General features: G+C 55.8%; 6 protein-coding genes across 6 annotated transcripts in view; 1 reads left to right on the plus strand and 5 right to left on the minus strand.

Moving 5' to 3' along the window:
* The window catches only part of PTSG_00052 (uncharacterized protein), a gene marked incomplete at its 5' end in the record, with an annotated part of 4,108 nt that extends 2,360 nt beyond the window's left edge, over positions 1-1,748 (minus strand). The window contains 3 exons of the mRNA XM_004998550.1: positions 126-217; positions 413-1,199; positions 1,590-1,748. Of these exons, the coding sequence (XP_004998607.1) occupies positions 126-217; positions 413-1,199; positions 1,590-1,748 (1,038 nt within the window). The remainder of the gene's footprint in view (positions 1-125; positions 218-412; positions 1,200-1,589) is intronic.
* A 283-nt stretch (positions 1,749-2,031) lies between these two features.
* On the plus strand, positions 2,032-5,589 carry PTSG_00053 (uncharacterized protein; the record flags this gene model as incomplete). Its single annotated transcript, XM_004998551.1, has 12 exons — positions 2,032-2,140; positions 2,376-2,467; positions 2,632-2,724; positions 2,841-2,939; positions 3,210-3,357; positions 3,582-3,626; positions 3,842-3,985; positions 4,164-4,252; positions 4,366-4,402; positions 4,767-4,842; positions 5,161-5,235; positions 5,391-5,589. The coding sequence occupies 12 exons, from the start codon at positions 2,032-2,034 to the stop codon at positions 5,587-5,589; spliced, it is 1,206 nt and encodes a 401-aa protein (XP_004998608.1).
* A 139-nt stretch (positions 5,590-5,728) lies between these two features.
* PTSG_00054 (splicing factor SF1) lies at positions 5,729-9,175 on the minus strand. Its single transcript, XM_004998552.1, has 4 exons — positions 8,520-9,175; positions 7,549-7,904; positions 6,591-7,179; positions 5,729-6,379 (listed from the first exon to the last, which is right to left on the minus strand). The coding sequence occupies exons 1-4, from the start codon at positions 9,127-9,129 to the stop codon at positions 6,156-6,158; spliced, it is 1,779 nt and encodes a 592-aa protein (XP_004998609.1). The 5' UTR covers positions 9,130-9,175; the 3' UTR covers positions 5,729-6,155.
* Positions 9,176-9,244: 69 nt separating this feature from the next.
* PTSG_00055 (uncharacterized protein) lies at positions 9,245-16,852 on the minus strand. Its single transcript, XM_004998553.1, has 19 exons — positions 16,691-16,852; positions 16,348-16,394; positions 15,825-16,014; positions 15,495-15,544; positions 15,163-15,246; positions 14,756-14,840; positions 14,454-14,489; positions 14,115-14,306; positions 13,748-13,878; positions 13,440-13,549; positions 13,115-13,256; positions 12,449-12,571; positions 11,846-12,136; positions 11,414-11,553; positions 10,846-11,057; positions 10,518-10,648; positions 10,318-10,374; positions 9,866-10,047; positions 9,245-9,610 (listed from the first exon to the last, which is right to left on the minus strand). The coding sequence occupies exons 1-19, from the start codon at positions 16,791-16,793 to the stop codon at positions 9,541-9,543; spliced, it is 2,376 nt and encodes a 791-aa protein (XP_004998610.1). The 5' UTR covers positions 16,794-16,852; the 3' UTR covers positions 9,245-9,540.
* A 287-nt stretch (positions 16,853-17,139) lies between these two features.
* Positions 17,140-20,786, minus strand: PTSG_00056 (uncharacterized protein; the record flags this gene model as incomplete). The annotated part of the gene is made up of 11 exons (XM_004998554.1): positions 20,624-20,786; positions 20,381-20,448; positions 20,127-20,264; positions 19,911-19,955; positions 19,647-19,732; positions 19,391-19,463; positions 18,890-19,161; positions 18,294-18,420; positions 17,984-18,130; positions 17,523-17,589; positions 17,140-17,243 (listed from the first exon to the last, which is right to left on the minus strand). The coding sequence occupies exons 1-11, from the start codon at positions 20,685-20,687 to the stop codon at positions 17,140-17,142; spliced, it is 1,191 nt and encodes a 396-aa protein (XP_004998611.1). The 5' UTR covers positions 20,688-20,786.
* A 173-nt stretch (positions 20,787-20,959) lies between these two features.
* On the minus strand, positions 20,960-22,995 carry PTSG_11529 (uncharacterized protein; the record flags this gene model as incomplete). Its single annotated transcript, XM_004998555.1, has 2 exons — positions 20,960-21,405; positions 21,711-22,995. The coding sequence occupies 2 exons, from the start codon at positions 22,993-22,995 to the stop codon at positions 20,960-20,962; spliced, it is 1,731 nt and encodes a 576-aa protein (XP_004998612.1).
* Positions 22,996-23,546: the final 551 nt, after the last annotated feature.

Below are 23,546 nucleotides of genomic sequence, written 5' to 3' on the forward strand. Positions count from 1 at the left end.
ACACGCACACACACACACACACACACACACACACACACACACACATACACACACACATACACACACACACGCACGCACGCACACGCACACATACGCACACACCCACAGTTCTGTGCAGTGGGCACCTTTGCGTTCCACATCTCGTAGAGTCGCTGGCGGGTGAGCTGTGCTGTTCGCTCGTACAGGATGCTTGCAGGCACTGAGTCCTCAACCACCGCTGGCCCATCCAAGACGCAAAGCACCAGTGATCGCTGTTGTGAGTGCTGAAGATGGCACGAGCACTGCCACGATACAACATGAAAGTAAACTCACAACACAGCACGTACACTCCGCACACACTCCGCACACACACGCACACACACGCACACGCACACGCACGCACACGCACGCACGCACAGGGCGCAAAACTGACTCTGCTGAATCATGACTGTCTGCTGCGGGGCGAGAGTTGTTCGAGCCATTGTTGGCGCTGTTGCCGCCCGTGCACGAAACGCCGGCTGCTGCTGTTGTTGTTGTTGTTGTTGTTGTTGTTGTTGTTGTTGTTGTTGTTGTTGTTGTTGTTGTTGTTGTTGTTGTTGTTGCTGTTGTTGTTGCTGCTGTTGTTGGAGATTGAGCACTGGTGCCTCGCGGGCTTGGAGTTGCGCCTGATACTCCTTTTGGACGTCGGCGAGCGAGTGTTGCCCCTCGACAGCTGCTTCTGCGGTCACAGCGGTTGATGATGGCGGTGTACTTTGTGTGTCCTCTGTTTCACCGGTATGCGCTGGCTCGTCTTCCCTTTGCTCAACATCAGGAACACCAGGAACACCAACGTCATCGTCCCCGCCCTTGTGCTCCTCCTGTTCCTCCTGTTCCTCCTGCTCCTGTTGCTGCTGTTCGCCTGCGAGGTCAAACTCCTGCTCCAGCGTGTATCCAGGTGTCATCTCGCCTGCTTCTTCAGACCCATCGTCATGCTCCTCAGCTTTCGCTGCGCTGCTCCCCCTGTTATCTTGCTCGTTGTGCTGGTCGTCGTCATCTGTGTTGCCGTCACTGTTGCGGTCCTCGTCGATGTTGCTGCTGGAGGCCTGCTCCTCACGGGCAGTCGCAGGATCGAATGCGTCAGGGTCTGACGTCTTCAACGGAGGGAGGTCTGTCAAGAACTCGGCGAGCTCGTGCTCTTGGATGCGCCCGTCGTGGTTCTCGTCCAGTGCATCAAACAAGGTCTGTGAGTCCAAGGAGCATGCATGCGTGAATATAATGAAGCAGAAGACACGATATGGTGAGCGTGGGAGGATGGATCGCAGTCCAACAAAGCAGCAGATGAACCGTGAGCACGACAGCACAAGGCTGTGCAGCCAAGCCTATGCAACTTCACCTTTCACACGCACACACACACACACACACACGCAAGTGTACAAACTCACTCACAAGTGTACACACTCACTCACGCACGCACTCACTCACTCACTCGCAAGTGTACAAACTCACTCACAAGTGTACACACTCACTCACGCACGCACTCACTCACTCACTCACTCAAACACTCAAACACAGACACAAACACACTCACCCACTCACTCACGCACGCACAGACGCTGATGCACAAGGCACACCTTCCAGTGGAGGCCACCGCGTTCGAGGATATGCTGCTTGAGAGTAGCGTGTCCACTGAGGAACTTCTTCAACTCGTTTCGGGAGAGCCAGCCATTGCCGTCCTTGTCTGCGCCAGCGAAGATGTACTCGGCCAGTTGCTCAGCCGAGATGGTCGTCATATCCTCCTGGCAGTGATGTGATGTGATGTGACGTCGCGCACATGCACGCAATGACACTCGATGAAAGCCAACACAAGCAATATAGCAAAGGAAGGGCAGCGATGCAACATGAGATGCCAGTGCTGTGAGGAACAAACCTCAGCCATGATCTTGGGTGGTCGATAGCAACAGGACAAAATGTAGTGATGACACACCGCCAACAACGACAACACCGCGGCCACACCAGCCAGCCACAGCCAGCGTTGCTTCAACTCTCGACCACTTCGGCGACAGACGTGTTGTGATGGCAGAGGTACGAACGCTGCCTGCGTTCAGCGTGCAGCATGATTGGCAAGTGGATGTCCACAATCCGGCAGAGGCGCAGCCATTCTGGCTCGCCATTCGACCATATGGTGAGATGGCTGTGTGTGTGTGTGTGTATCTGTGTCTGTGTGTGTCTGTGTGTGACGTGGGTTCATTGCAGTGTGCACAGCGCTCTACCTGCTACAGTTGCTGCACCACTTGCTGCACTTGCTGCTGCTTCACCCTCATACACACTCTTACGCACGCACTCACATACTCACTCATTCAAGCACACATACTCACTTAAGCACACTCACAAACACGCGCTCACTTTTCCGATGACAGGCGCAGACAGGAGCTACCACGGCAAGTGCAAAGTGAACCGTGATGGTACGCTGCATGGCACGGATGGATACGACGTTCACAAGCTGGGCGAGGTTTGTCATGTCTCCTTCAACCCGGCTGCGAACTGCGACCACACCTGTCATCCTTGCTGCACACACACACACACACATGCCCAACCAAGTGTGCAAGCCACCACGGTTCGCATGCTGACATCCAAGTGCTCACACGTTGTAATGACGCTGTTGGTTGCACCCAGAACACACTGGCGATCAAGCACGAGGCTTTTGCAGACACCACCTGGCACATTTCATGTCCTGTGAAGGAGGACAAGGCCCCTTTCAACGGCAAGGTCTGGCCATGAAGCTCTTTGGCCATGAAGCACTTTGCCTCACTGTTGCTGCTGGAGCTACAACTTACTCGTCTTGCTTGCTCGCCTGGTCTCACGTGTTTGTCGCATGCCACCAGCCCCTCTCTGTGGACGTGTCCCCTGCTGGCGATCTTCTCGTCTGCTCTGGCACCAATGGCAGCGCAGCCATCCTCAACACCTCCGACCTCAAGCCCTTGGTATCCCCATACTGTCCGTTGGCCTGTGTGTGTGTGTGTGTGTGTGTGTCTGTCTGTGTCTGTCTGTGTCTGTCTGTGGCTGTCTGTGGCTGTGTCTGTCTGTCTGTGTCTGTCTGTCTGTGTCTGTGTGTGTTCGTCTATCTGCCTGCCTGTCTGTCGAAGTGTTTGCGTCTGTTGTGCCGTGAAATTGTGCGTGCCTCTCCCTCGTGCGCCATCCCACTCATCACGAGCGTTGCTTCACCCCTGCGGCCGCTACTACCCTCTGTCCAGCGGCACCTCAAGGGCCACAAAGGCGACGTGCACACGTGCCGCTTCTTCCCGAGCGGCGAAGTGGTCCTCACAGCCGGTGCCGACTGGCGCGCACGCATCTGGTCTGCTGTCGACAGCTCAAACCCGGTCTCCTTCACGCACGCTGGAGGTGCGGGTGCCCTTGATGGCGTGTCAGGAGGGGTGGGGGTGATCGGTTGCACGCACCTGCACTGGTTATGTGCGTGAACTGGATGCAATTCGGACATGTCTGACACACACACACACACACGCCACGACGAGTGTGCCTGAGAGTCCCTTTTACCTTGAACTGCAATGCAACTCGTTGTCGACTTTGCCTCACCATAATACCGCACCACATGTACGTTTATGTAGCTGTGCGGGATGTTGCAATTGTTGATCGTGGACGCAACGTTCTCTGTATGTCGTGCGATTCACTGCCGCTGATTTGTCCAGTCGGAACGGGGACCTGGATGCAACGTGGCTCAGCTTTACGCACACACACACACACACACGCACATCACGCTCACGCACTCACACACGCATACACACTCACATCACGCTCATGCTCACGCTCACACGCATCATGCTTACTCACATGCATTCTCACATTGTGCTCCCCGCGTTCGTGTCAGCGGCGGCCATGGACGGGCGTGTGCGGTTATGGGACTGCGGTACTGCTGCCTGTCTGCATTCGTTTGAAATGGACGCAAATCCAACGGCAATCGCCCTCCTCACCTGCCCCGATATCGTCTCGTCAAACGTCGAGCGCGTTATTCGTGCGTACATGTGTGTGTGTGTGTGTCGCGAGCTACATAGGAGTGATTGCAATTAAGAGTGTATGCACAGCACGCTGACCCAAAGAGACAATCCAGCTTCCATTCACTGCAAGCTCACACGTTCACACTCACCCCACAATACGCACAACGCACAACACACAAAACACACACTACGCAGACGAGCGAGAGGCTGGAACAGAGGGCCGCGTCGTTGTTGCCGCTTCCCTCTCAAGGATAACACTCATCGACCTCAGAGCACAGCACGCTGTACGTTGTGCTCCGAGGGTGTGTGTATGTATGTGTGTGTGTGTGTTGCTGGCTCCTCACTGCGCTGGTCTGATCTCCCCCATGCCTGTTGCTCCTTTTATTGTTCACAACAGCTGTCTTCTGTTCAAGTTCCTAAGCCGTCTGCACTCTGTACGTTGAGCACAGAAGAGAGAGAGAGAGAATGTGTGTGCGTGCGTGTGTTTGTGTGTGCGTGCGTGCGTGCGTGCGTGTGTGTGTGTGTGTGCGTGCGTGCGTGCGTGCGTGTGTGTGCGTGCGTGTGTGTGTGTGTGTGTGCGTGCGTGTGTGTGTGTGTGTGTGCGTGCGTGTGTGTGTGTGTGTGTGTGTGTGTGTGTGTGTGTGTGTGTGTGTGTGTGTGTGTGTGTGTGTGTGTGTGTGTGTGTGTGTGTGTGTGTGTGTGCGTCACCGCAAATGATTCATCGCGTGTGAACAATTGCGTCCCCCACGTTTGCACTCATTCACACACACGCACGTACGCGCATGTGTGACGTGACAGGCGCGTTTGATGACGTGCATTTTGCGAGCGGCCACGAGAACGGCCACATTTCGCTGTGGGATTGCAGAAAGTTCAGGTGCGCGCTGCTGCGTGGCTGCTCCCGTATCTTGTCCCCAACGTGCTTGGGGGTTTTTTTTGTGTGTGTGTGTATGTGTGTGTGTGTTGTTGTTGTTGTTGTTGTTGTTGTTGTTGTTGTTGTTGTTGTTGTTGTTGTTGTTGTTGTTGTTGTTGTTGTTGTTGTTGTTGTTGTTGTTGTTGTTGTTGTTGTTGTTGTTGTTGTTGTTGTTGTTGTTTGTATTCCCAGCCACTCTGCACGCTCACTTGCACAACTCTCCTCACACCAACCCCTTCTTCTCCTTCGCTCGTGCCCGCATCTGTGCCGTGCCACTGCCAGTGAACCTGTTGTGACCGTGAGCCGATGGGAGGCGCCCGTCACCGCACTCACACGCGCACCAGTCACTGTCGCCAGGTGTGCACTGCACTGCCAGAACTGCTTGCCTTTTGTTGCTCTTGTAATGTGGGTTACACGGCGCTGATGTGCTCACACGCCTTGCTGTTCCATCTTCATCACCATGCATTCCCCCTCCACCATCGTCACCATCCCCACCGCCACCACCACCACAGCCGCGGTGCTGTGGTTGGCGCTGCAGACGGAAGCTGCTTTGTACTCGACGTTGACTCGCTCCAGACGCACGAGCTCTCAGGATCAAACCTGGACCCGATTGCGTGTGTGTGCGCGACGCCGCAGTCTGTCGTCGCTGCTGCTGCAGACTCGCGTCTCCGCACTTACACGTTTGGCGCAATCGCTCGACCGGCAGCATGACGCAACGGAGCTTGTGTGTGTGTGTGTGTGTGTGTGTGTGTGTGTGTTTTTTGTTTGTTTGTTTTGTTTGTGCATGTGTGTGTGTGTGTGTTGCAAGCAGCGTCATGCTGCTTGCTGATGTGGGGGACGTCGCACATATTGATCTCCTGTGTTTATTGTGTGGGGCAACTTGACTGATGTGAACTGACAACAACGCAACATAAAACCGTGAGCCAAACATCCAGTGGATCGTGAGCACGCCATTGTGAACGACACACAGCATGAGTGGAGCAAAGACGGTGGTGAGCAGCAGGCAAGGGTGAGCAAAGCAACAACACTGCACGCAAAGGTGAGTCGAACAGACAAACGACACAGCACACACACACACAGCACACACACACGCACACACACAGCACACACACAGCACACACACACACACACACACACACACACACACACACACAAAACCATACAATCAAACATGAACAGCAAGTACGCAACAACAGCAAGTCCAGGGACATTGCGGTGAACCCCCAACACGCCTCAAGCCAACGACGACACGACGACACGACGACACGCACGCAAGCTTAGTTGCTCGGCGGCGGGGGTGGGGGTGGAGGCTGGTTGTCTGGTGGGGGTGGAGGAGGTGGTGGCTGGTTGTCGGGAGGTGGCGGAGGCGGTGGCTGTTGACCGTAGCCCTGCTGGTCGTATGGGTAGTGCTGGCCATATCCTTGCTGGTGGTAGCCGTGATAGCCGCCGTACTGGTTGTAGTGGCCCTGGTAGTGCTGCCCTTGATACCCGGGCCAGCCGCCTGCTTGCCAAGCAATCACAAGCAGTCGCGTGCACGCAAGATGATGAGAAAGCAAGTGACAGCAGCTGCACAGAAAAACCGAGCAGGACACATGAGCCAAGCACGCAAACAGCGTCCGCCAATGGATCACGTTTGTACACACACACACACACACACACACACACACACACACACACACACACACACACAGCGAATGATCACAAGCGCGCACCTTGGTTGTGGGGCTGCTGGTGGTAGGAGTTGTGTCCGTAACCACCGCCGCCGTAAGGGCGTGGTGGTGGTGGCGGCGCCCCACCGCTGATGGGCGGCACGGAGGGGCGAGCGTGGCTGCCACCCGGCACAGGCGGCGTAATCAGCGGTGGCCCCTGCTGCCCGTTGCCCGTGCCCACTGCTGCTGCCGTTGGTGGTGGTGGTGGTGGTGGTGCTGATGTTGGCGGCGGTGGTGGTGCTGATGTTGTTGTTGTCGTTGTCATTGGTGCTGTGCTGCTCGTTGCAGGTTGGTACGGCGGATATGCGGACGTGTGTTGCGGTGGGCCTGAGGATGCCGGTGTTGACGACGATGGCAGCGGTGGCGGCGGCGGTGCAGCTGTCGATGCTGGCGGCTGGTGCGACCGCATCAAGTTTGGCGGCGCCTCTCCCAAGATGGGGCCCGTTCGCCGCGCCGGCGCTGTTGTTGTTGTTGTAGCTGGCGGTGGTGGGGGCTGGGCCGGCACCTCACCAAGCTCAGCCATGAGGGACAGATACTCGCTGTCCATCTTGGCCTGGTTGGCCGTGTCGCTCGAAGCAGGCGGGCCTGACGCCTGATGAAGTGAGGGAAGCAAAAAAAGAGGGATGAAGGGGAAGCAGTGAGGTGATGGAGGTAGTGTCGCCAGACAATCTCGAGACGCATGTGAAGAGGGACATTTTCATCAAGAAAGCATGCACGCTTTCATGCACGCCTACATGCACGCCTACATGCACTGTCATCTTCACTCAAATACACACGCACGTCCACTCACGAGCTCACACGCACGCACGTCCATACACACACACACCTACACACATACATACATACATACATACATACATACATACATACATACATACATACATACATACATACATACATACATACATACAATCATACATACATACAATCATACATAGGCACGTACTCAGCAGTGACTCACATTGGGGCGCTTGTAACGGCAGTCGGCAGCAACGTGACCCGTCCCGCCACAGACAGAACACGTCTGCTGGTTCACAAAGTTCTGCTTCTCGGGGCACTGGAACGTGCGATGGAGGCTGGAGCCGCAGTTCTTGCAGCGAAGGAACTGCTCGTCGTCTCGCAGCGTACCGTTGAGCAGGGCGAGTTCGCGCAGCTGCATGCGCTTGAGCTCGTTCTGGCCCTCGGGCGTCTCAATGGCCATCTTGATCACCTCCTCGATGGTGGCCACGGCCTTCCTCAGCTTCTGCGCGTCCGTCGCCTGGATCAGCGCAAACATGGGCTCGCCCTCAAAGTCGTTTGCAGAGGGGCGTGCACCGGCTGTCAACACAGGGAAATGGCACGCAGCAGGCAAGTGGCATCGACACGTGCGTGCGCACACGGGAGGGGGAAAAATGCAAGTGACGAGTGCCGTGATGCAGCGCAGCGCATGGCAGACGGCGAGCACCATATGCAGTTGCGGTGTCAGCAGTACAGAGCACAAGCGCGCAGGCAAGCAAGCAAGAGCAAGAGCAATCGCGTTGAGAGACACGGGGTTGTGTGAGTATTGGCGAAAGTACGTGGCGCGGATGAGTATGGGTGAGTGTGTGTTAGTCATATGAGGCTGACGGAGTGAGAAGGGGTGAGTCTTGCTTGTGGTGAGTTTGATGAGTACAAGGTAGCCAGTACAGCATGTTCAGTACGATAGTGGTGGTTGCGCGTGGTGTGTGTATGAAAGTGAAAATGTGTCTGTGTGTCTGTTTGTGTGAGTGTGTGTCTGTGTGTGTTTGTGTGTCTTTGTGTGTGTCTTTGTCTGTGTGTGTCTGTGTGTGTTTCTGTGTCTTTGTGTGTGTGTGTGTGTGTTTGTGTGTGTGTGGAGTTGATAAGGTTAGAAAGCAAACCCCGCAGAAACGTGAAGCGCTCGCAATGAGTGGGTGAGTTGGTGAGTTACGGTACCTTTGCCTGCCTTGACGGTTCCCTTGCCGCGAATCATAATCTTTGCACCTGTCTCGCGCTCCAGCTTCTTGAGGGTGTGGCCGCGCGGTCCAATGAGCAGGCCCATGAAGTTGATGTCTGGGTACTTCTCCTGTGGGACAATGACGCGGTCAGTCAGCTTGTTGTCTGGAGGCTTGTAGTCCATGGGCGGTCTGTACGATGGCTTCAACTTCATCATCTCCTGGATGAGGTCGTGGCGCTCCTTCTCGTACTTCTGCCGGTACCGGATCTCCGCCGTGTTGAGGCGCTGGCCCTGCTGGTTGTACACGGGCTCTGGCGACGGCGAGCGATCCTCTGGCACGTACTTGTTGCGGATCTTGGTGGTGAGCTCGTCAATGCGCACCTGCGTCAGGAACTGCTTCTCCTGCTCCTTGGTCAAGCCCGGCGGCAGGGTGGTGGGCAGCAGCGGGGTGATGGTTGGCGCGGGCTGGTTGCCCCACCTGCTCCTGCGCTTGCGGCGGCGCCCGCGCTCTTCCTCCGTCTCTGCCGCTGGCGCCATGAACGAAGCAGCTAGCCCTTCCTCCCGCGCCTTGGCGCGCTTCAGCGCCTGAGCCACCATCTCATCAGACATGGTCGCGGTGCTCTGTGTGTGTGAGTGGGTGTGCGGGGGGGGGGGGAATGCAGTCAATGTGTTGTGGTTGGTGGCGTGGTTGTCTGTCTTGGCTGGTCGTTCGCGTAAAGGATGACGAAATTTCTAAGGTGTTTATGCAAATCGTCGCCACTCAAAACGCGGGCGGAGAAGGAAACGAATGCAATGAGGCAAACGAGGCAAACACGGAAGCAAGAGAGAGCGAGCAAGCAAGAGAGAGCGAGCGAGCAAGCACAACAAGTGAAGCAAGGAACGAGTGAATGGGTGAAGCAGGCAACAAGTGCAAGGAAAGGAAGCAGGCAACAAGGTGGTTAACAATTTGAACCGGGTGACGCAGAGGGACCAACAAACCAGAAGCGGTCACCACATCTTGTGTGCGTGTGTGTGCTGCGTTTACTTCTTGAAAACCTTGCGCTCCAGGGCGCGCACGCGCTCATCCAGGGCGTTGAACCGCTCGTCAACACTGCACATCATTTGCATCGTGTGGTGTGGCGTGTTGTTTTGAGGGTTGTGAGGGCGATAGACCACGTTGTGTGTGTGTGTGTGTGTGTGTGTGTGTGTGTGTGTGTGTGTGTGTGTGTGTGTGTGTGTGTGTGTGTGTGTGAGTGTGTGTGTGTGCATTTTCCTTACAGCCACACACACACGTCGATTCCCCCCAAGCCTTACCTACTCAACACACACACCCAACACACAAACCGGCACTGCAACTGAAACGTACTGCTTTGTGATGTTCTCGCGTGTCTTCTCCAGGTTGGTGAGGAACGAGTCGAGAATGGTCTTGATCACGTCTGCGCTGACCCCTGGGGCGGCAGGTGCCGTCTGCGTAGGTGCAGGGGCGGGGGTGGACGGCACAGACTTTGGCGCATCACCCTTTGTCGGCGTCTGCACCGGCGGTGGCGGCTGTGATTGTGATTGTGATATGAGTGTGTGTGTGTGTGTATGAGAGACAGTGTGTGAGTGTATGTGTGTGCGTGTGTGTATGTGTGTGCGTGTGTGCGTGCGTGCGTGCGTGCGTGCGTGCGTGCGTGTGTGTATGAGAGACAGTGTGTGTGTGTGTGTGTGTGTGTGTGTGTGCGCGCACGACGGAAACCATGTGAAAACCTGTGTGACAAAGGCAGAGATCGCCCACAAAACCACATGGTCAAGATCACACAGTATGCTGGTGTGCACCTTGATGCTGTGGCCGCCGGGCTGCGGGCCACTCTTGCCCTTGTAGTGCTTCAGAACCTGCCCAAGGAGTATGCAACGTGCACAGATGAGCGCGAGCCCCCCCCCCACACACACACACACAGATGCACACGCACACACACACACACTGACACGCACACGCACACACACGCACGCGCACGCACGCACACACACTAACACACCTCCTTGAGCAGGCTTGGCCCGTTTGTGGCCATGGCGCTGTCTGAGGAGACATCAAAGTAGAGCTTTGAGCCGAGCAGCATGCCCAGCCAGCCATCGGGGTGGTAGTTCAGGTCAACTTTCACAGGCACAACTGCAGCACATTGTTGGTGTCGTTTGTGGTGCGGGTGTGTGTTTTTGCATGTGTGTGAGCTGACACAAAGATTGCAGAAAAACGAGGTGACAAAAACGAAAGCAGTAATCAGCACACACACACACACATACACACACACACACACACATAAACACACACACCAACACACACCAACACAACGCTCGAAAGCGACTGACTTGGCTTCTTGAGGTTGAAGGCGTATTCACCCTCGGAGCGGCAGGCGGCGCTCTCCTTGTACTCGGAGGAGAGGCACACAATCACCGCACACGCGCCCTCCACAGCAGTGGCCATGGCATCCAGCGTGCTACCAGACATGTCGTCCAGGTCAAACCAGCAGCTCACGCCGTTGTCCTCAAGGAACTTCTTCAGTGCAACCATCTGCGGCTGCCTGCAATGCGTAGACCAGACACGTGCACGCGGGAAGGAGGGGAAGAGGGGAGAAAGAGAGCGGAGAGAGCAACAAGTGATGGTGTTGGTGAGGTGGGACAATGGATGGTGGTGATGATGCTGAAGGCAAGAAAGAAGCTTTCGAAGGTCTCGGTTGGTGCGAACAGAAGACAGACGCCCTCTCGGCTGACGCCGTGACGCTGATGTCCGCCACACGCGCCAACAAGCACTAGCACATGCACCAGCAACAGAACGAACAGCAACAGCAGCACAAGAACGAACGGCAGCGCAAGGGCAAACAGCAACAAGCAAAAGGACAAACAGCAACAGCAGCGTAAGCAGCACGTTCCAACGCACCATTTCCACGGGTAGGAGATCATGACGTGGCCGTTCTCGCCGCTGCTGGCTGCGGCTGCCTTCACCTTCGCCTGCAGGTCAGCAGGCTTCTCCTCACGGAACTTCTGCTGGAACAGCGCAACTTCAGCCATCTTGCGGGCCTGGATTTGGGGGGGGGGGCGTGGATGGCAGGGGCAAAAGGGGAGAGGTGAGGATGTTGTAGTGTGAGACGGGTGAGTCTGTTGAGACGGTGGAGTGGTGCGAATGGTGGAAGGAAGAGGGGATGACAGTGCAGCAAGGAGAGAAAGACGAGTTTCGAAAACAACACGCACCACAACGCATGCACACCACAACGCACAACACGCACCACAACGCATGCACACCACAACGCACAACACACCACGCACACACCACAACGCATGCACACCACAACGCACCACACACACCACATACCTCTGGGGACTTGGACTTGTCCTTGATGTCGCGGACAATGGACATGACGTCCACATCAAAGTCTGTCTCCAGATTGTACGCAAAGCTCATGTTGGAGATGAGCTTCGCCACGCAGTCCTCATGCTTGATGTACTTGGCGCCAACACGGAACCCGCGGCAGGCACACTCAACAGACTTGGTCTTCTTCAGCAGCGGCTTGTTGGAGTCTGACACGGACATGTTCGCCAGGTTGCGCACAAGCCCCCACTCGGAGTAGTAAGCGCCGTGGTACGCCTGGCCCTTGCGCGTTGCCTGCAGGTGTCGCCATGGGCATGCGACGGTGGTGCAGAGCGAGTGGTGCAGAGCGAGTGGTGCAGATGGTGCAATGTTATGTTTGCGGGGGTTAGGCGGAGGAGGTGAAGGTGGGCGTGTGATGAGAAGGGTGGGGTGGGTGGCAGCAGAAAACGGGCATCACTTGACGAAGTTGGTTGCGGTTCAACACGCAGTGCATCAGCAATGTCGTACGACAACAACAGCGACAAAGACAGCGACAGCGACAGCAAGGGTGACGATATCAGCAGAGGATAGGAATGTCACAGCGTGAGCGCGTGAGTATGTTCGCACCTCGATGCACTCGCAGATCATTTCAAAGATGGTGGTGTTCGCTTCCAGCAGCGGGTGGTTCTCGAGGTGACCGACCAAGTTGGCAAGGCCGCATGCAGCGTTGATGGGCTGGCGCGACGCATCCTGTCACATGCATCGGCGTTGGCGGTGTTGTGAAGAGGCAGTGGCCAGCGTATTAACGTGAGGGCAGGGAGGTTCGGGGAGATTGTATGCGTGCGTGCGTGCGTATGTGTGTGCGTGTGTGTGCGTGTGCGTGTGTATGCGTGCGTATGTGTGTGTAGGTGTGCGTGTGCGTGTGCGTATGTGTGTGTGCGTGCGTATGTGTGTGTGTGCGTATGTGTGTGTGTGTGTAGGTGTGCGTGTGCGTGTGCGTGTGTGTGCGTGTGCGTGTGCGTGAGTGTGTGTATGTGTGCATGAATCGCAGTGGCGAGTATGCGCAGGTTCGCATCGCTATTCTCACACACGCACACGCAAACACGCACACGCACACACGCACACGCACACACACACACACACACGCACACACACACACACACACACACACACACACACACACACACACACACACACACACACACACACACACACACACACACACACACACACATTCATGTTCGCCACAGCACACGGCGCCCTATCGCGCCAATCACATCACGGGCTGCGGACCTTGGACATCATGAGCGGGTGGAGGTGGTTCTGCAGGCCGTGTTCGCGCAGCTTGTTGCAGCCGTCCTCCCCAGCGTTGGCGCACAGGCAGCACAGCACGCCAACCAGCTTGCTCTTGTACACCTCGTTGTTCAGCTTGTCGCTGCAGATGTGGGGCGGAAGACGGCGTGGACAAACACAGGTTGACATGAGAAACGACAGAAACGCAACGACAACAACATAATTACAGCAGCAATTGAGACAGCGGGGACAACGAAAGCAGTGAGCACCACCACTGTCATTATCATCACCACCACCACCATCATCAGCAGCAGCAGCAACTCACTCCCACGTGACGGGCTCGTAGATCTCCAGGATCTCTGGGACGAGGCCCATGTTCATGATGGTCTTTGCGCCGTGCGTCGAGTTGGACAGGTTCCACAGCGCATAGGCGGCCTGTGCGCCGGTCGTGTCGGCATGAAGTGCACGGACGTGAGCTGATGCAGATCAACACGCACAAACACACAAACACACGCACACACAAACACACGCACACACAAACACACAAACACACACGCACAAACACACACACGCACACACGCACAAACACACAAACACACAAACACACGCACAACCAAGCAAACAAAGACGCACCTGGAGCTTGGCGCCGGCATGCTGGTCGTTCTTGAGCGTTTTGACCAGAACTGGAATGACTCCGGCATCAATGATGGCGTTCTTGCGCGCGTTGGCCTGAGACCCGTTCGTGCCCAAATTGCGGATGAGACCTGGGATGTACAGGGTCGAAGGAGGAAGAGAGGAGGTGCTGTGAGGTCATGTCACGGCTGCTTGCAATGACAACAAGCAGGCGGACATCATGGCAAGGGCGCAGAGTCAAGTGTAACCTCACAGTTGATCACACACTCGCCATGTAAGCACACACACACACACACACGCACGTACAAAGCACGCACACACTCAGCCCGAACAAACACATACGCAAGCCCAGAGCAGCGCGTGTAACCTGCAGAGTGCTCGCGGACGGGGCCGGCGCTGTGCTGGAGGGCGTGGAAGATGCACTTTGCGCCGTTGTCTGTGAGATACGCCTTGACGTCTTCCTGCGCCAGCGTGATGTTGCGGGTGAAGCAGTAGGTGTGCTTCAGAACCTCGCCGTCATCGTTCTCCTTCATCACGCTCACGACTGTCTCAAGAACGCCTGCGCATGCAGCCACGAGAGATGTGAGGCCGCAGCGGTGGGAGATATACGATGAGGTACGTGTGTGTGTGTGTGGTGGGGGGGGGAGACACAAACGTGGCACGATTAATCACGATGATGCAAGCGTTGAAACAGCCCACATCGTACCTTTCTTGAACATCTTGGCATCCAGACCCGTGGTGTCTTGAATGTCAGCGCAAGCAGGTTGAGGAGGGGGAGGTTGGCAATAAGCAAGAAGAACGATTGTGAGTTGGTAACGCCCACACGACACAATTTCCCACCGATTCATGATGAAAGCAACCGGGTTCCCATTGGCAGCAAACACACTGACAACCATCACCACAGAAACAACAACAACAACAACAACGAACGCCACAGCAAAACAAACACGAACACACAACCACACACACAACAAACACAACGATTGAAGGGCATTGGTGGCGACTGACGGGAGCTGACGGAGAGGTTGTTGAGTGCAGCCATGCAGCAGCGCTGCACGCGGATCGGGCGAGACGTGTCCACCGCCTTGCAAATCTACGCACACACACACACATTCAATGAAACAGAATTCATATATGCAGGGAAGATGACACGACGACACGTGTGACACCCACACGCGTGCAGTTGAAATTGAGGGCGGCGTGGATGCATTAGCTTTCATGTGCAATTTGTGTGTGTGTGTGTGTGTGTGTGTGTGTGTGTGTGTGTGTGTGTGTGTGTGTGTGTGTGTGTGTGTGTGAAGACCAAGGTGAGCAAGCATCGCAAGCATCGCATGCTCGCAACACGTGCTGAGAGACACAGGCAGCACTGCAAAACGAACTCAAGCCTGCCTGCCTGTCTCTACATGTGCACGTACGTCTGCAAGGTGGACAGAATCGACAATCTGCTGCTTGAGGCCGGCGTTGTATGCAAGCGCCTGCAGAGCAGCTGCCACTTCCTCCTATGGATGGAGATGGTGGAGATGATGGATGCACACAAACAAGGGAAGAGGGAAGAGGAGCAATAAGTGTACAGCTGTGTCGCGTTATGTTGGATGTTGTGTGAACGTGTGTCTGTGCTATCATCTTGGATTTGTGTGCGTGAGTTTGAAAGCACCCGTATTTGTCGATCTCACACACACACACACACGTAAACACGCGCACGCACACACACGCGCGCTCTCGTTCTGTCGTTCGCCGATGCCGTCACCTGCGCGGCGTCGGGCCCGGTGTTAAGAAGCTCGATGATCAGGGGAAACGCTGCGCACGCAGAGGCAAGCGGGAAGGGAGGAAACAAACAGGAATGCGAATGAATGCTGGGGCAACGGCAGACGCGCCATCTCCCACGCCTCCACCACAACCACAGCAGCCACTCGCGTGGGACACAAAACAAAACCAAAAGCAGAGACATGACAGCAACAACAACAACAACAACAACAACAACAACAACAACAACAACAACAACAACAACAACAACAACAACAACAACAACAACAACAACAACAACAGCAGCAGCACATGTATGTAGCAGCACACGCACCACGGAAGGTGTCGCTCTGGTGGGCAAGAGCGAGGTGGCGGAGCATGCTGGCAATGCTGGTTTTGGCAGCAGTTGACCAGGAGGAGGAGTTGGCAGACTGCAGCGCTTCCAACACCTTGTTGGTAATCAGCATTGCACCGATGTCTTTGGAGGCGCCAGCCATGGTGGCGAGGGATTGCGCCACCTTATCCTGCAGCAGCAGCAAACATGAGGCGTTAACAACAACAACAGGAGGAGATCAGGGTCGGGCAAACCTTTGCACAGGTACACTGGACGCGTACGCACGTGCACGGTGCTTGCCAAGTGCACCAAACTGATGCATGCGTGTGTGTGTGTGTGTGTGTGTGTGTGTGTGTGTGTGTGTGTGTGTGTGTGTGTGTGTGTGTGCGTGTGTGTGTGTGTGTGTGTGTGTGTGTGTGTGCGTGCGTGCGTGCGTGCGTGTGTGTGTGTGTCAATCAATCACCAGAGCCCCTCGGTGCATTCATCACAAAGAGAGAGAGAGTGTGTGTGTGTGCAGACGAACCATTTCTTTGTTCTTCTTGATGAGACCCACAAGCGTCTTCAAAACGCCTGTGCAGCACGTCATGATTGGTGGGTGGCAGCTGGTCAGCGGTCATTGCACATGCATCCACGCGCTGGACGCGGCAACTCGAGAGTTGGACGCTGAAACGCGCACAAACGCACACTCGCGCGCATGCTCACACACACACACGCACACACATGCACACATACACACACACATGTACACACGCACAAACACACACATGCACACATGCACGCACGCACAAACACACACATGCACACATGCACACAATGCCGTATTGTTCTTGTTCATGTCACACGCCCTCCCCGCCCTCTGGACTCACCAGAGGAAGAAACATCGGAGGCAGAGGCGCCGGCGGTGATCAGCTTGTGCAGTGTATCCCACCCAGACTTGGGCAGGCTCGAGGAGACACTCTTCAGCGACATCTTGGCTGCGTTGTACGATGGTGGTGGGCGTTTGTGAGTTCGATGTGCTTTCGATCGAGTGTGCTTGTTGTTTATGGTTGTGTTGTCAGTGGATTGCGCTGTCTTCGAATATTGTGAACATCTTCTCCAAAAATCAGCAACCTGGGAGGACCGTCAAGGCTTGCTGTTGTTGTTTGTGTGTGCTTGCTACCGTGTGCCGCGCTCGTTCACGCCCTTCTGTTTAGCTGTTTGCTTTCTCTTTTCTCCTTTCTCCCACCGCCTGCTACCGTGTGCCACGTTCATAGGTTCATGTCTCATCTTCTTCACATTCTTGGCAGGTGGTGTTGTTTATGGGGTGTGCGCAGCGTCAGAGGATGGGGCCGACGCCAATGAGCACAACAGCCACGACCAAGAGCAGCATCCCACCCAGCATGTGCGATCGCGATCGCACACTCGTCCCTCGCCATTCTCCTATCATCGTGTGGGTGGTTGATGGATGGAAGAAAGCAAGAAAGCGCGCGTGAGGGTGATGCTGTTGTGAAGTGGGCACCACACCACTCTCAACACAGCAACCACACACACAAACACACACACACAAACATGCACACGAACACATACACACGCACACGCACACACACAAACATGCACACGAACACATACACACGCACACGCACACACACAAACATGCACACGCACACACACAAACATGCACACGCACACATACGCATACAGAGTCAGCCACAGCCGGACCTGTGATGACCCCAGCAACGCTCGAGGTGATGATCATCAGGCTCAAGAAGATGGGAAACCCAAGCACCTGCGCCAAAACGATCGCAAAGTCAAGCAGCGTGCATGAAGGAGGAAGGGATGGGGCAGGAGCGATGAAGGCAGTTGTTTATGTCAAACTCCCGGGCGATTGTTTTTGGCACAAACACAAAGCACAGAAGAGGCGCAGATGCTGGTGCAAGCGCAAGCCCACTCACACATTCACAAACACACACACACACACACTCACTCACTCACTCACTCACACATGCACACACACATGCACACACACATGCACAAACACACACATTCACACACACTCACTCACTCACTCACTCACGCATACACATACACTCACACAAACACACACTCACACTCACATAAACCCACACTCACACATACAAACGGGTACAAACGCATAAACAAATAAAGACAGCAACACGTACAGTGCCCAGGTCGCCGACAAGCTGTCCACCCACGCCGTACAGGACGTTGCCACCGTACCACAGGCCACCAGCAAGCACTCCACACATGGTGTTGTGCAGTGGTGCAGCCTTTGGCTCGCGCAACCAAAAGTTCCCCCACGTCTTGTTCTGCAGCGTCACACAGGCAGCAACACCGCCACTGGTCGTGTGAGGCCGCCAAGTGCAAACGCGAACGTGCGCACACGCAAGCATGGAGCACGGGTCAGAGTCACAAAGGCACACAGCTGTGCATCAGACAGCACCTTCCTGCACAAATCAACACGATACGCACCATTGTCATCTGGTACGACCACCAGATGAGGTTGATGATGAACCCGCCCCCCACAACGAGCGACCACGTGGCATTGTTGGACAGCGCAGAGGGCGTGCCAAGGCGCGTCGCCGTGTCCGTAATGTCACTGCATCCATTGCATTCATACGTTGGGCCACGAGGGAGGTCGACAGCCACGCAAGCAGCGACATCACAGGGTCGAGTTTGTCACCCAATCGAACACAGATCGCACGTGTGCAAGTACGCGCGCACACACGAGCAGGTGAGGATACACACACACACACACATGCACACGCATACAAACAAACACACACACGCACAAACAAACACACATTCACACGCACAAACAAACACACACACGCACACACAAACACACACACGCGTGCACACATACACACAAACAAACACACACGCACACACATACATACACACATGCGTGCACACATACAAACAAACAAACAAACACACACACACACAAGCAAACACACACACACAAACAAACACACGCACACGCACAAGCAAACACACACACACGCACATGCACACACACGCACAAGCAAACACACACACACGCACATGCACACACATGTACGCACCTGCCGAAGGTGATGCCAAAGTTGAGTGCTGGGGAGAACACGCCGGAGAAGAGGCAGATGATGAGACCGGAAAGGAAAGTGGACGATGATGACGGCGATAGTGAGGAGGAGGCAGATAGTTTAGGGCTTGATGGTGGGGTGCCATTGATGGCTTTGTGTTTGTTGGGCTTGATGCTCCTGGCACCCCCCGCCTCCAGGGTGTTGTGTTGTGCATCAAGGACCAGTGGTGTTCCCTCCGTTGCAGCAGAATTGAGGACGACCGCACCACCGCGCTGTTGGTGTTGATGGCGACAGAACGACTCAAACATGTGATGGTGTGTTGGTGTGGCCAATTCCACGGAAACGGAGGAACACAACAAGGCATTTTCCGTTGCACTTGGCGCGAACATGCATAGCACACGCACGCACGCACACATGAAGGACATATGTACGCACACACATACACACGCGTACATGCACGCACACATGCACGCACGCACACACATACACACGCGTACGTACCTGCTCTCGTTCTTTTAGCTTGCCTGCGCGTCCCAGAAACACAAGACCTATCAAAATGACCGCCATACCAACCCTAGTAGACACACACGCGCACGCGTACACGGACACAAGTCAATTGAGGGGAATCCAGTTGCCCCAAGTAAGCCAGCACAAGCACGTGAGCTCTGTACAAAGACATGTTCAAACGCCTTCACACGACCAACGGTTGCTGCCGCCCCCGTCCCCGCCCGCCAAACGCAACACATGACATGCGCACCACGTCATGATGCCTTCGTTCGAGGCAATGTCGTGCGGATGCAGCGCAACAAGCGGAACCGCCGAACCAAGCCCAGCCGTCAGCCCCTGTACGGACACAAATGCACGCACATGCACACACATTCATGCGTGCACACATGCACCACTCGAGTGAATTCGTCGCAAAGTCGGATGCTGTTCTGTTGGTTGTGGACACGCATGAAACAGGCACAAGCCAGCTTTCAAGCAACAATGCCGCCGCACGCGGTCGCGGGCTTGGACTGACCAGGATGATTGAGAAGGCGAGGCTGCTTCCCAATGCATCGACCCCCTGTTGACAATAGGCAACACAAACCCACATCAATGTGCCCCTGCACTGGTATGTTGCCTCATTCATACCCCCATGCTAGCTGAAAGACCCCCTTTTCTTGCCCAAACATATGAGTCAAGGACAAGCTGCAGTGTTGCTGATGGAAGCACACTCGTCCACTGGGTCACTGACCAAGCAGAAGAGCGTTGATCCCACACCCCAGAGCACGCCCATGCCTATTGCCTTCCCAAGCGCGGCGGGCGGTGCCTCCTGGTACACGCGAAGCGCGTCTGTGACAGAGAAAAACACCAGTATCCATGGAAACAAGACCTGCAACGCCAGCATGATGTGAGCGTGTCGTGGATGATAACAAGAAGCAATGTTACACACACACACGTATGCACGCACACACGCACACACACACACGCACACGCACAGACACATACCATGCCGTAGATTGCGTACACGAAGCACACGTTCTCCCATGCCCAGCCTTTCACCCTGTTCATCGGCACTGGCCCAAGAACAAAACGCAGTGTCAATCACAAGCTTCAGGTGACAGACAACCAACACAGCGGGTAATGCAGTCATGTCAACGATCGCAGCCATCAAATCCACTGACCGCACGAACAAGTGTGACCCACTCCATCATGCTCCGGGCTAGCAGATGTATGCCCTCCCCTCCTCACCTGTGTACAATCCGGCGAGCACGCCGCCAAGGCACATGCACGCGATCCCAGCCAGCAACCCCATCCTCCTCCCACAGTGATTGCAGTTTGGGCTTGGCCAGTTAGTTGCTTCGTCGGGTTTGTTTGGTTTGTTTGCTGAAAGTTGTGGACATCATCTAACAAAATTCCGAGGAGTAGGAGGAGGACACCTCACTCACCAAAACGTTGAACACTCCAACACACACACACACACACACACACACACACACACACACACACACACACACACACACACACACACACACACACACACACACACACACACACACACACACGCAAACACACACAAGGAGGGCCTCATTCATCTGGCAGCAGCAGCAGGGCAAACGGGTTTCCTTTGGCATGACCAGCGTCACTGGCGGCGTTCTTCGCTCGAGGGCTGTGTTTTCCACCACCTCCCTGCAGGCCTCCCTGCAGTGTTGGCGTTGCCGTTGCTGCCACTGCTTCAGCACCATCGCCAAGGCCACGTCCCTCCTCTTGCCTTTCCTCTTGCTGGCGCTGCTGCTTGCGGCGCTTGTCCGTGGCCTGCAGAAGTTCTTGGCACAAGTGCAGCCATGCCTCATCATGGCAGGGAAAGGCATCTGGGAAATGGCACAGCGTGCGCAGCGCATACCCGTCAACCACCTTGTGCGTCACCCACACCACGTCCAGGTCATGGCCAGGATGCACACTGCTGCGGTTGCTGCTGTCATGGTTGCTGTTGTTGTTGTTGTTGTTGTTCGTGCTGGTGTTGGTGATGCTGTCTGTGGTGCCATTGCCGGTGGGGGTGATGGTGGTGTTGATGGTGGTGTTGGTGGTGCTGCTGTCGTTGGCGGTGTTGATGGCGTTGTCTCTCCTGTCACCAACACATTCATCATCATCATCATCATCATCATCATCATCATCATCATCATCATCATCATCATCATCATCATCATCATCATCATCAGCAGCAGCAGCAGCAGCAGCAGCAGCAGCACACCACCACCACCACCACCACCACCACCAATCACCGCCTGCGCCAGCTGCACGAATGCGTGTGTTGTGGCTACCCATGCGCACATGTCACCGAGCTGGGTGTGGTCGAGCGGTTTGCGGTCGTGATACAGCTTCCTGCCCTGCGCCATCTCCCTCCCGTAGACGCCTGTGTGCTCCGAACTTGCGCACGTGTGCACGAGCCCAGCCAGCCCGCGCCACCGCTTTGCATACACATGCGGGTGGAGGGACGCAAACGTGGCCAGCAACGCCGCGCCAGCCAGCAGTGCCGGGTGCTGCACCAGCGACGTCGCGTGTTGCACCAGCACATCGCGGCACGCCCGCCGCAGCCCGCACTTAAGCAGGTCCTCCAGCAACACCAGAAACCGGGCCGGCAACAGCCCTGAAGCGCTCGCACTGCCACCACTGTCGTCGTTGTTGTTGTTGATGGTGTTGTTGTTGTTGGTGGTGGTGGTGGTGTTGCGACTGCTATTGTCGTTGTTGCTTCGGCTACCACCGCTCCTAGCATCGCCCTGCTCATCGCTCTGCTTGCCGCTCATCACATCCCCGCCGGCAACACCAAAACTGCCTTCTTTCCCAGCGTCTCCATGCACCGAAACAGCTGCGCAGTCGACCGTGCTGACCGTGGCGTGTTCTGGGTCAGCAACGGACACCGACAGCGACACCTCCACATAAACATCACCACCACCAGTCGTCGCACCGCAATTACCACCACCACCAACAGCACCACCAACAGTACCACCACCACCACCAGCAGCAACGCCAACAGTAGCACCAACACGATCAGGGACTGCCCCTGCCCGTCGTTGGATGGCGTCGGATATGAAGCGGACCAGCGCCCGGTGCTGCAGCGAGCACAGCCGTCGGTTGACCTGTGCGCCCGCGCGGTGGTCGACAACAACGGGCGCGTGCATGTTCACGTGCACATGCAGACGATGCGGCGCCCGTGATCGCCCGCCGCTGCTGCCGCCGCCGAGCGTGGTGCGGTGGCTGGCCAGACCCAGCGCAAACACATTCCACTCGCGTCGCCTGCAGTACACATACGCTGTCAGGTACATGCCCAATCGCGTGCTGGTGATGGCAGCAGCATCCACGCCATCCAGCACGCGCAGGGCCGCCTGAAGTGAAAGCACCGTGTCCGGCAACGTCTGCAACGTCTGTTGCTGCGTTGGGTGTGTTAGCTCGCTGTTCAGCAGCACGCCGGCAAGGCAGTTGTTGATGTTGCATCCTGCATACTGCATGCAGCTGTGATGAAAGTTCGTGCGGTTGAGCGTTGTGGAGACGCCTCGAATGCTCTCGCGCACAAGAACAACAGACGCCACAGCACCCACTTGTTCTGCCGCGCTCCCCTCGTTCATCTCGCGTTGCGTTTCTTCCTCCCCTGCTTGTCTGTCGATTGTCGTCACGTGTTCCTCACTTGCGCCTTCCATCATTGTCTCGCCCACTGCTGCCTGCGCTTCCACATCGACATCCACCTCCCCACCCTCTGCCGTGCGCTCCTGCTGTTGCTCTTCACACACGTCATCTTCTACACCTCTTGCTGCCGTTGCTGCTGGTGATGCCTCATTCACCATCGTGTCAGCCATCACCTCCGCACTTGTTTCGACAGCACCCTCCTCGGCTGCACTCTCACCGTCCCTTTCAACAGCACCAACACCCTCAACACCTTCACCACCGTTGCCACCAGCATCTCCACCGCCATTGCTATCAGCACCACGACCTCTATCGACAGCACCACGACCTCCATCACCACCATCACCATCGCCACCGCCCTCCCTATCGCCACCGACCTCTGCTGTTGCGGTCGGTGGTGGTCGTCGTCGTGCTTGCTCCTCTTGCTCAGCAAAGCAGGCTGCAACCAGCTGCGCGGCCTGAAGGACCGAAGGGCGCTTGAGTGCACGCTGGTGCG

Source organism: Salpingoeca rosetta, assembly GCF_000188695.1.
Source record: "Salpingoeca rosetta unplaced genomic scaffold supercont1.1, whole genome shotgun sequence".
Taxonomy (NCBI): Eukaryota; class Choanoflagellata; order Craspedida; family Salpingoecidae; genus Salpingoeca; species Salpingoeca rosetta.

What these genes read in the sequence shown, in the direction of transcription:
- PTSG_00054 (XM_004998552.1), bottom strand. Translation starts at nt 9,129, where the DNA reads ATGTCTGATGAGATGGTGGCTCAGGCGCTGAAGCGCGCCAAGGCGCGG. An exon ending in AACCGTCAAGGCAGGCAAAG is followed by an intron (nt 7,905 to 8,519) that starts GTACCGTAACTC and finishes CTGTGTTGACAG; the next exon opens with CCGGTGCACGCCCCTCTGCA. An exon ending in GCCGTTACAAGCGCCCCAAT is followed by an intron (nt 7,180 to 7,548) that starts GTGAGTCACTGC and finishes TCACTTCATCAG; the next exon opens with GCGTCAGGCCCGCCTGCTTC.
- PTSG_00055 (XM_004998553.1), bottom strand. Translation starts at nt 16,793, where the DNA reads ATGTCGCTGAAGAGTGTCTCCTCGAGCCTGCCCAAGTCTGGGTGGGAT. An exon ending in CCGGGCCCGACGCCGCGCAG is followed by an intron (nt 15,247 to 15,494) that starts GTGACGGCATCG and finishes CTCCATCCATAG; the next exon opens with GAGGAAGTGGCAGCTGCTCT. An exon ending in CGCGAGAACATCACAAAGCA is followed by an intron (nt 9,611 to 9,865) that starts GTACGTTTCAGT and finishes AATGATGTGCAG; the next exon opens with TGTTGACGAGCGGTTCAACG.